Genomic DNA, 12,035 nt, shown 5'->3' with positions numbered 1-12,035 from the left:
TTCTTGCTGATCTTTTCCTGTGAGGATGCTATCCAGTTAGCTTATGGAACGTCGGTGGTTCTACTCAGGTGCCCGTTCGTGCCTGAAATAATAATGATAAAACTCAATCAAACATACATGAACATACAAACAAACAAAATGACCTTTTCCGACTAGAAATTGACAGTTCTTACTTCTTATTTTACAACCGAATACGATTTAACACTTCACTACATTACAAGATATCTTGATTTACATTGCAGCCATGTCAACTGTACAATGTTTCATACTTATCGTGATTTCCATGGTTTCAGTCGATGGAAGTATACAGTGCACTACACTTGATTTTGTGATAGGTAAGATCTACAAAGGATTCTTGTTAATTCAGATATATTTCAAGAGCATAACGATAAATCGTTATTTAGAAAACGAAATAAACCTCCTAAAATGTTCTTATCTCTAAATAATGTTCAAGGTGGTGTATATTGATGCTAACAAGCAAAACTGAAGATGTGTTTAAAAGAAACTTAGTGTCTTGAAACAGAACAGAGCAAATGGAAATGGTGGGGACACTGTGATGAATTTATTTGTTTGATTGAATCTTCCCACGTTTCTTTGAAATATGAAAATAATAATAACCATAATGTTAATTTTTTATTGTTTTTGCAATAACTAGAATATTTTGAAGAATATATCGCTTTTATTATTATATAATGTTTTATCAATTTTATTTTGACTTCTTGATCAGTTTTGTTATGTTCCAAATGCATTGTATAAGCTTTTTGCAAAGGTTTGGATAATTAACTATACCTTAATGTTAACGTAATGCAAAAACAACCCCCCCCCCAAAAACAACAACAAAACAAAAACCAAATTTGTATTACCATCAGGTGTGGCAGCAGGAACAACAGAAACAATAACATCATAACCAACCAAATCAACAGGAACATTTGCCCTTATTGACCATAAGCACTTCTTTTCCGATTGAAAAATAAGTTCTGGAAACATACTGTTCGATTATCAATTCCTAAACATTACTGTACCAAAACCCATGAAAACATTATATTATGTGGTCACTAGAAACATTTTCCGTTACTCTGTGTGTTTTTAACAGAACATTTATTAATAAATAGTTGTACTTTAGTGGTATTTACTGTTTAATGTTATAGATAATGGATTAAAACAACACGACAAGCCATATAATTACAACACCAGTTATAGTAATTATGATCCCAGCAGTAACCACTACTGCAATCCTGTATAGATAATTGTTTCCATTATACTCGCGGCAGATGTCAACACGCCTGTCAAAGAATGACTTATATTCCAGTCAAAATATCATAACGCACTTTCAGTTTGCTTATTTGCCATTAAAAAAGTTTCAATTATAGATATACCAATTCAAATTCGTTGATATTTCATAGATTGTTGACGTGTAAATGTAATTAAGAAAATTTGAAAATTAATAATTAAGACGGTATTCTTAATTTGGCTTGCTAATTTCCCTACAGTTTGAAATTCGAAAATCAACTTTTATCAGTTTTAAAGCAAAAGACAACGCAAACACTACCATAAAGTTAATAATACATAGAGCAAATACCATCTGTAAAGAGCTCGAGCGAGACGAGCATTTCAATTAAATGAAGTCATGTGAAAATGTAATTAAAACTTCTATGTCGACTTATATCTTTAAAGAGTTAAACACAGGTATGTATTTTGTTTACAATTTTCAGGAATTTTGAGTCCGAAAGCGGGGGATTCTCCGCTACAGAAAGATTTTGATGCCTTTAGCACCGTAACTAACGATAAAGTAAGCAAATGTTTCAGTACGCCAAATAGCGTCAGCTTGAATGTTGACGATGTTTTACAAATTCCAAAGTCAGGTTGGACTGAAATAAAACACGGAATTGATCAAGGTAAGTCTATGACATGTATGAAGTACCATTGGTCGGGAAAATTAACAACATTGCTTTAAGTTGTTCTAGAAAATTTTACTTACAACAATCTCTGAAATATTTTAAGTCTTTAAAGTGTTAATACTTACTCACACATATTTACCTGCTATTCTTGTAAGTTTTTTTTTCTTTGTTGAAACCGTATAAAAGTTGTCTTCCTATATACATGTATTTGTTTTCAAGTCCTCCTGTGCAAAATTTTAAAATGATCGTAACTACTAATTTGAACCATTATATATATTTAGTTTTCGCTAATATCTCTTCTTTAATTTCGTATTTCATATATCCTTAACTCTAGTGTTTTCATGGTCACGAAGTAGGAATAATATTTGTTACGTAAAATGATTTTGAATACGATTCTTAAATTAATAGAAACGAATAATTTGCATTTTGCTAACATTTTTGAATATTCAATCAATTCTTCAGCAATCACTTTTCAAGCCAACACGAAAACCGATGTAGGTTTATCCGTTGTGGTTGGCCCTTTCTATCAAAATCTGGCGATGATACTGGAACACCATGGAATACCATATGTTGTCACTGACTATACTGGTTTTGACTGGTCTGATATCAGTCTTGTAGATTCAAAGGTCAAGTGGAAGAATATTGTTGAAGTACGTCCTCCGATGAAAGAAATCAATGGAGCCATTGTCGATTATTTTATATTAAAGAACTGGGAAAGTGCTGTCATGATCATGCCAGAGCATCCACGAGAAAATCAAGGTAGGGAACTGGATATTGACAGCAGATTTGAAACTTAAATTATCTATTTTGTTGCGAAAAACCACATTAATTTTAGGTTTAGGCGTATTACTGCTCTAAATATATCATGTAATTCGTAACATTCTATGTACAAGCCAGTATATCTACAAAAACGAAACTAAAATTCTTTTAGGTCTTTATTGCCGCCGTTCCTGGATTGCAGCATATACCATTACCACGATTTCACAATTTCTACCTATAATACAGTGCCTATTCAATCAGAATGAGGAATTAAATACCAAATGATAACAAAACGGCCAACAAAAGACCTAAAAAGGGGCACCTACTGGGCACGTCACCCGCCGAGTGGTTTTTATTGGTTACCTATATATAGAGACGAAACAATATATTCAAAATCAGTGTGTAAGCCCCTGCGGTATAAATAATATCCGGAATATTTCTCTTGCAAGAAGTAATATAAGCTCGATTGTTCAAGACGGCGTCTATTTCACGATAAAAATCAAATACCCGGCTGGACTGCGATTTCAGCTATTGTTGCTGATACATGTCTTCGACTAACAATCATGTTGTGTTAGTTCTTTATATGACAATTAAATTTAAAGTCAACTCCTTTATCTATTTTGATCATCTCCATAATATAAATATGAATTATAATCTAAAGGCCGTAATCCAACATTTCTGACTTGCTTCACTTTTAATAAGCTTTTCAGGGATTAGGGCATAAGGGGTGTTGCACTTTTTCATTATATCTCATGTGCAGACTCAATGACAAAGAATCAACAATTTTCGTGTAAAGTTTGCTGTTTTTAATGCTTCCGACGGGACACTTTTTTCAGATATTTATGTCAGTATGGAACTATACAATTTTGTGTAATTTTATACGACCTTATATTACAAAATATATTTCATAAATTGATGGAATCACATGATAATAAATGTCAGTTAGAAGGTAGGCGAAACATGTGAAAAATACAATTCCTGAACATGATTTTTTTTTTCAATACTGACTAAATGTATAATTCATTACATTTCCATATTCCGATGACAGACATGACATGAAGTTTCTTTTGGGTGAAATATTACATAAATCATCGAGTCACACTGGGTGAAATATTAAAATTAAATTCAATTTCCATTTAATACTATTAAATATTTAAAGTATTTGAAACCGGTGTAGAGAGTTATAATGTCACATGGGGCTAGAAATGCTAGTATTCCGAAATGATAATAATAATGCTATTTTGATTTCATTTAAACTTATCAAGTTATTTGATAGTTCATATATTACGAGTTTAGGTGCATCTTTTCAACATAGCCATACATATCTTTTTCTAATTCTCATAGTCTGTTGAAATCATTGACTCCAGTTCCTTCCAGACAGCCTCTGCAAGGAGGCTTGTGAAAAATTATTCTGTTGATTTTACTCTGTAAACAAGGCACCTAATTAAACAAATCCGCCAGTTCCACTTTCTTATTCCAATACTGAGATATTCCGATTCTCGTGACCTTGCTTCCAGAACTTTGTAGATAATCATGAAATTTACTATACAGTCAAATTGACGTTGCCATCTTATAAAATTCTAAATTCAGTCACATAGACCAAACATGTTAGTTCGAGATGTCCTTCTGGCAAATATACAACGATAATCATTCTCAAATTTCAGAGTGTCAGAATCTAGCTCATCAAATGGTGGAACATAACATATCACCTATATCATATACATTAAGATATCAGAAGGAGGACAAAATGAAAGAGAGTACCGATGAAGTACTCAGAAATGTTCAACTCCTGGAACAAAAGAAGATTGTAATATGTAGCCCAAGAGATGACAAATATAATCTTATACAGATGGTTTTAGAACAAGTAAATATATATCTACTATGAACACAATAAGAATTGCATTAATTTTCCATTAAATACATGATGTAATTTTGTTTAGATATAATTTTGATAATTCTTTTAGAAATATAGTTTAAGATTCACACACGTTTTTTTGAAAAAAAGAAAAAGTACTTTAAGATGTACCGAGACAATTGCATGCAGGTGCTTTGTGTGCTTTTTATCAATTTGCACAGCGATTTCGACATTTCGAGACACTTTCAAAGACTTTTCCCCGAGCAGTTGTTTAATTACCTGCATCAATGTATACAATAATATAATACTTTGGTATATCTATAAACTGCTATTGTTCAATTGGCATATTCTGTTTGATTTCAGGCAAAATTATTTCGGATGCTCGTCGATGAGAGCTTCAGCTTCTTCATACTTGACCCAGTAAGAGTTTGCCATACATAGAATTATGATTTAAAAAAAGCTCCATAAATGCTTTAAGTTAACAGAATTAAATATTGACATTTGAGACATCAATCATTTCATCCCACAATCCTTAATGTACTTAAATCACTTCTTTCAATTTGTTTTTTTTTCATGTTCGGGCGAATGATCATCAGTTGTATAACAACTTTTATGTCAAGTAAAATAAAACCGGTATTATTGTGATTGTTAATACATGTTTAGGTTTTTATGGAATTCCCTTAATGTTGAAATGTATTATATTCCCACCTTAAAAACACCGTAATTTTATAAAATAGACTTGTTTTTGTTACAGTCAGTACACCTCAAGGCTTTGTCGGAGATCAACATGTACAGAACAGGCCTGTTTACTGCCAAATGTGAACTGCTGGCGTATAGATACACTGACATCAGTAACAATTCAAACAATTTTCAGACCGGGTAAATACATTTAAAGATTCAACAAATTCTTATAAATGATCATATTACAAATCACATTTATATATAACAAAAATACAATATTTTTTGTATTGAACTTTAGTTTCCTAAATTTTCTGTGTGCCGAGCTTTAATCGAATTTCATTTCATTGATATCAAGCTTTGTAAACTATTAGACATCTACATTACTTTTGCACGTTTACGTACTTGAACTTCAAATCTGTCATCAAAGTTTATTGTTTGACACTTTTTACAAATATTTGTAAATGAACATAATAGAAAGACAGGAAAGATTATGCAAATTATGTCAATGCTCTGAGATCGGAGATGAAAATCATTTCATCCTGTGCTTTCAGGTACGGGTACGGTGCTGCCGATGCGGCTCAAATTATAAATGAAGCCAAATATTACTATATCACAGACAATGACTCTACAAAGATCAACACCTTCTCAAAGGAAATCTATCTAAAGGCACTCAAAAATGTATGTTTTGGACACAAGCCTCTTTTTTAATGGCCTTTTTCACATTTTCTGTTTCACAAAAAAAATCGCGAATAAGTCATCAAATCCAAAACAGAATATTTGTATGGAATATTTAAATTATTTTAACTGATTGCACCGAAAAACACTTCAAAAACATCGTTACAAAACTTTAACAAAAACAGTAGTAGTCACTAGCATTGTAGCACATTTGTATTATAAAGAACAAATGATGATCAATTTATTAGAAATTCTATTTGACAACTTTCAGGTAAGAATAGCTGGTGGGGAAACAGGATATGTAGAGTTTAACAAAACAACAGGGTCGAGGATCGGATATTCTTTATCTCTTTACAATTATGGTGGTGCAAATTTGTTTTCTAAGGTAAGTGAAATACATAAAATTTTGTATTTTGCAAGAATATTTCATATGTCTTTGCTTGCCTTGTGTATGTGACAATCATGTTCGCTGGATCGTAATTAGAAACGTTGCCTGCCTGAAAAAATGCAGATTAACTTGCATAGATATTGCCATTCTAGCCTAGCATCCCACAAATTGTATTATGTGCGTTTTTGAAATAAAATGTCACCAAATATAAACTTTCACCACAAGCTCATACATTTATATAGAACTAGATGAATACTACATGTCTTCTTCGACGAAAAAAACCATCTTAGTTAAGTTTATGCAATGTATTTTCTGTAATTGTTAACCGTTGTAACGTTTGATTTTGTAAATATTGACTTAAATTATAAACACACCCGTTCACTGGTTGCATGCGGGTAGAACAGTTGTGCGCTTGATAAGTTTCTTTATCCTGGCCATTGTGTCATTGAAAATGATGTCACTAAAAAGACAGATAAAGAGAAAGAAAAAAAAACAACAAATACTTTTGTATCGGTAATCCGGTTTAAATTGACATTTACATTGTGTTATATGCATCAAGCTGTCCTGCTCGCATGTTAACGGGTCTGTTAATAGGAATGTTAATATCTGTGTCAACTGAAACGTGACAACGTTAGGTAACAGTTATCTCGTTGAAACTGCAAATTTTACTTCTATGTATATTTAATAACTGTTGTCAAATATGTTGATGTTTTTAGCCCCGTTCTGTGTGGGTAGCTTTATGAATGGCAAACTGGTGTAATGAGAAAAATATTTGAAGATGTTATGTTTTTCATTATCGGAATATTTAAGATCGGAGAATGGCAAAAGGTTGAACCATACGAGATAGAAGAAAACAACATAACAACAGAATATATTCCACAACCAGCTGACCGATTGACCTTTCTGGATGTAAATGAAACGGAGGCAGGGGAATCTAGGGGAATTTTCAGAGATGTTGAACCAGTTGTCGTTGTTTTGGTCAGTAACTCTAGCAACTTTCAAAAAATTATTTCAAATGCAAGAAGACCCTAGTTGGGAAGGAGAATCCAGTCTTAGAATTTAAAACATATCGTTGCTTAAAATAAAATTTTGAAAATCATTTTAACTGATTTACGAACTTTCTTTACCCCCCCCCCCCCAAAAAAAAAAAAAAACAAACAAACAAAAAAACAAAAAAACAAAAAAAAAACCCAAAAAAGCAACATCTTTAAAGTGAAAATTCTGAAAGAAGAAAGAAGTTTGAGATGATGTTCTTCACCGACTAAGTCTTCTTGTTCATCAGATTGCTTAGTAAACAGAGTATAATTATGTTATTATTGATCAACAATTTCACATAACAAATGAAACATTACACACTTAGCAGTGCAATGTCTTTATCGTTTTCTGCTTACTATAAATAAAATGTAGTACTCGTTTATATTTTTGCAGAAAATATAATTCTATTGAAGTAATACAATAACATATATTTTAAATAAAACTTTTTATTTTTAATATGACCTTTTATATTAAGAATCTTATATATAGTTCCATCTCTTATGTATGCCAATTTAAATCTTCTTTTGTAACAAGTTTGGGTTACCTAAAGCATTGTCAAATAAAAATCAGTTGAAGTCATTTATATGTTGCATTATTGTTTACTTAATACAAACTTTACGCCAGACCCTTGTTGTGATACCAAATTCGAGTTTGTTTTTCATACTAGAATTTCAATAAATAATGATATGATAAAAACTGCGGAAAGAAATGATATTTATATTCCCATTGAACACAAGTATATTCATTTATACGTTTCAAAAGGTTGAAGCCCTAGTTTTCGAAAAAGCACGCCGTCGAAGAGCGTGGTTATTTCAGTAATTTTGTTATCAAATTTTTGGCAATAACGAGAGCAATAGCCAGTGTAGATTTCTTTTAAAACATTTAAGGTTAATGTTTAATAAAATAAAGGGTTAATAAACCTGTTTTCGTGCATACATATCTGCAGAAACACGAAGACGCAGGTAAAACTCGAGCCTGCAGGGTAAGTGATTTAATATGTCTGAAGCAGTCTAAGAGTTTTCAAAACATTGCAAATCACATCTTTAAAAATGGTAGTTGCTTGAAGAACGATTGTTTCAGCATTTTTGTCATTTAAATATTGGCAAAAGCAATAATACATGTGACAGCCATTGTAGATGCGTCTTAAGACATTTGCTTCTGCGCTTAATGGTTGATGAAATTTTTGTTAAGCATCAGTTTTATAACACATGTAGCATGCTATTTTGGTTTTAGGAAGAACCGTTTGTTATGCGTAGACCGGAGCCCAAAGGTGTAAAATTTAAAGGAAATGATCAATACGAAGGATTCACTATCGATCTATTGGATCGCATCAGCAAAGATTTAAAGTTTAATTACAAAATAATCTTATCACCAAATAATGAATATGGAGGACCAAGAACGGATAGAGGAAGGGACCCGAGTGATGCCGAATGGGGAGGAATAGTTGGAGCAATTCTTGCCCAGGTAATTAAAATATTTACATTTCTTAATACCCTTCCTTACACGAAAGTGAATACACAAAACACTAATAACCTTAATTGTCAATGTTAATGTATTTAACAAATACCAACCCATTAAAATAAGCTTAGCTTAATCATATTTTATTGCTATATACATGTATATACAATACAGATACAAATTTCATATGTATTCTAAACAGCAAAAGCAAACGGGTTGGGCCCAAGTTCTTACAACATTAGCGATCGGCCCTCCCCGATATTAAAATAAGTATGTTACGTTACAGATAATCTAATACCGTCAGTCATAAACTACATGTTTGTCTCACTTAAAGCATTGAACGGCCGCCCTACCTATATGATAGGATAACAATGTTATAAGTTTTTTTTGTTTGTTTTTTTATTGCGAATAATAATATTGTTTGTTATAGAACTCTACCTTAGATTTGAGTTCCGCTGTGTAAAAAAAAATATTTCTAAATATATGTTTCTCTTTATAGAACGCAACGTTAGGTATGGGTGCTATTTCTATAACGTCACAACGACAATCCGTAATCGATTTCAGTCTTGGTGTAGTCAGCACTGGTGTCAACATCCTGATAACAAAGCCAGAAGAGGTCCTCAGCATCTTCCAGTTCCTTACTCCGTTCTCACTCGAGCTGTGGATGGCTATCATTGGTTCTTCGTTTGGTGTGTCAATCCTCTACTTCGTTTTAGATTTCAGAAGCAAACAGAGGATGTTCACTCTAAAATCTACACTTTGGTTTTGCCTCGGCACATTGCTTATGAAAGGAAGTGAATTTTCACCGAAAAAGACTTCCCAAAGAATCTTGACGACAGGATTTTTGTTCTTTGTATTAATAACAGTTTCAACTTACACTGCAAATATGGCAGCTTTCTTGACGAAGAAAAATCTAGAAGAGCCAGTTGATTCTTTCGAACAGTTGGCAGAAAGGGACGATATACAAATATACACCGTTGAGAACTCAGCCACTATGAACTTTCTGAAGACATCTTCTGAGAGTTCTGTGTATCACCAAATATGGGAAAAGATAGCTCGTGACAACAATAAGGGCCTTGTCCCTAACGCCACAGTAGGAAGGGAGAAAGTTGAAGACGGTTCTGCAGCTTTTATCTTTGATTCAATGATAAATTTATATTCTGAAAAGCGCTATTGCAGGACACAATCTGTTTCTGCACCCATATTACTTCAGGAGCACGGAATCGCCATCATGAATGGGGCTCCATTTAAATCACAACTAAATATAGAATTGCTAGTACTTAAAGAGGAAGGCTTTATACAAGCCTTAAGGAAAAAGTAAGTATTCACAACTTTGTTCGTGACATAACACTCATTTGTGTTGTTAAGATGAGCTAATTAAGCTACACATATGTCGTTCTGAAGGCTGACTTTTATAATGGTGACTAGCATGACAAATATTAGGGAACAATAAACAACCTAAAAAATTAAAAGAAAGAACTGTTTGAATATACTTATCAATCTAACATACCGGGTTACTGACATATTCCTAAGGAGAGATATGATATTTTTTGTGTGATGCGAATTATTGATCATTTTATGCTTAATAAACATGAAAACAATTAATATGGCACTATGTTAAGTTTTTATTTAATTTTTACCTGTTCACTCGCCATTTACACTTTGATGGACATAATGTCACTTATTCAAGTATATTGTAAACTGCTTTTTAAAGGCTAGAACTACTTAACTACTAATTTACAAATGTAAAGGATATAAAAGGCCCATAATGCCTTAGAAATTTCTCAAAACTGTTTATATTTGGTGTGCTTCTATAGTTTCCAAAAAGTTATTCAATTATCTAAACCGTCTATTATTCTGTTGCTTCTTGGCAATGAGTACAATTATAATGATTAAGAATTTTGTATGGAAGTCAAATTACTACATTGTTTACATTTTGCTACCTAGATGACAAATAATTTTAAAATTAGCGCTACTTATTTCAGGTGACAAGCATATGAATGCTCTAAAACGTTATCATACTCATATTTGCCTTTTCTAAAGAAGTAAAAAAATATTCGTTTCTTACTCATAATGTGTCTTAATAAACAAATATTTGAATGTAAAATAATGTACATGTATGATGTATATTATGTCATAAAGATAATTTTAAAACACAGAAAATGATGTACACTCTAATTTACAGATGGTGGGAGAATACCCGTGAATGTGATGAAGATTTCCAAAGTAGAAGTTCTAAACAAATTGAGTTTGACCTACAGCACACTGCCGGCGTGTTTATTGTTGGTAGCTTTGGACTTGGTGCAGCACTGATGCTTTTTATATGCAAGAAAATCTACGTGTTAGGACAGAGAGATAGTGCTTTTCCAGCAATAAGGTAAAATTGAGCCGTGCCATGACAAAACAAATATAGTGGGTTTGCGCAGTCTGATCAGGATCCATGCTGTTCGCTATCAGTTTCTCTACTTGTAATATGGTTTGTAAGCGAACAGCATGGATCCTGATCAGACTGCGCGAATGCGCAGGCTGGTCTGGATCCATGCTGGTCGCAAATCCATTATGTTGGTTTTGTCATGGCACGGCTCAAATGAAAGTTAGTTATTGATGCATAACACCATTAAGAAAATTATACTCCTCGTTTTCTTTGCAAAGGTATGTTTTAATTATCTTTGTTTTTAATTTGTTCCATATCGTTCAAGATGTAAAGCAACTTCAAAAGCAATAAAGATAAATAGCCTTTCCAAAAAATAAAAAACCCATGAATTTTGCATCAACCGGAAAACGATGCGAAATATTTTACAACTTTTACTGAAAGGAAACAACAACCCGAACTTGTTATTTCTTTGTATTAAAATGTGTTCATTTTATCTATTCATATATACGTAATTTGAAAATGTCGAAAGTTTGTGAAACTGATTGTGGGGAAATGCTTTCTTTATCTTTCAAGGAAAGAGGAAAATTCGTCGAATGAAAGAAGTCCAGAGGAAAAACTAATATACGGGATAACGGAAGGAAAACAATCTACAGTCTAGAGGAAACAAGAAAAGTAGTGATTCTGACCTACACAGAGATGGTCGAAGCCATTTTTTTTTGTATTTGCAAATTGCAAAAAGAAAAATCGGCTGCTAAGATAATAACAATAACAAGGTGTATATAATCGCAGAAAGTGTCATTGCGTTATGACCATTATTTGCACTGTTTTTAAATTGTACAAAGAAATAACAAATGAGCCGTGTCATGACAAAACCAACATAATGGGTTTGCGACAAACCCTATAGCAAGTGAG

The 12,035-nt window shown here is 32.5% G+C and overlaps 1 protein-coding gene across 1 annotated transcript; it reads left to right on the top strand.

Annotated features, from left to right (window-relative positions):
• The first annotated feature begins 246 nt into the window (after positions 1 to 246).
• On the top strand, positions 247 to 11,854 carry LOC132718808 (glutamate receptor 4-like). The gene is made up of 13 exons (XM_060702544.1): positions 247 to 335; positions 1,713 to 1,895; positions 2,361 to 2,657; positions 4,322 to 4,521; positions 4,876 to 4,932; positions 5,267 to 5,391; positions 5,745 to 5,871; positions 6,140 to 6,253; positions 7,067 to 7,234; positions 8,525 to 8,755; positions 9,249 to 10,066; positions 10,935 to 11,126; positions 11,697 to 11,854. The coding sequence occupies exons 1-13, from the start codon at positions 284 to 286 to the stop codon at positions 11,779 to 11,781; spliced, it is 2,649 nt and encodes an 882-aa protein (XP_060558527.1). The 5' UTR covers positions 247 to 283; the 3' UTR covers positions 11,782 to 11,854.
• Positions 11,855 to 12,035: the final 181 nt, after the last annotated feature.

Source organism: Ruditapes philippinarum, unplaced genomic scaffold (genome assembly GCF_026571515.1).
Source record: "Ruditapes philippinarum isolate M1 unplaced genomic scaffold, ASM2657151v2 ctg15039_1_1_1_1, whole genome shotgun sequence".
Taxonomy (NCBI): Eukaryota; Metazoa; Mollusca; class Bivalvia; order Venerida; family Veneridae; genus Ruditapes; species Ruditapes philippinarum.
Note: the sequence above shows the minus strand (reverse complement) of the source record. Positions and strands in the feature narration are given on the sequence as shown.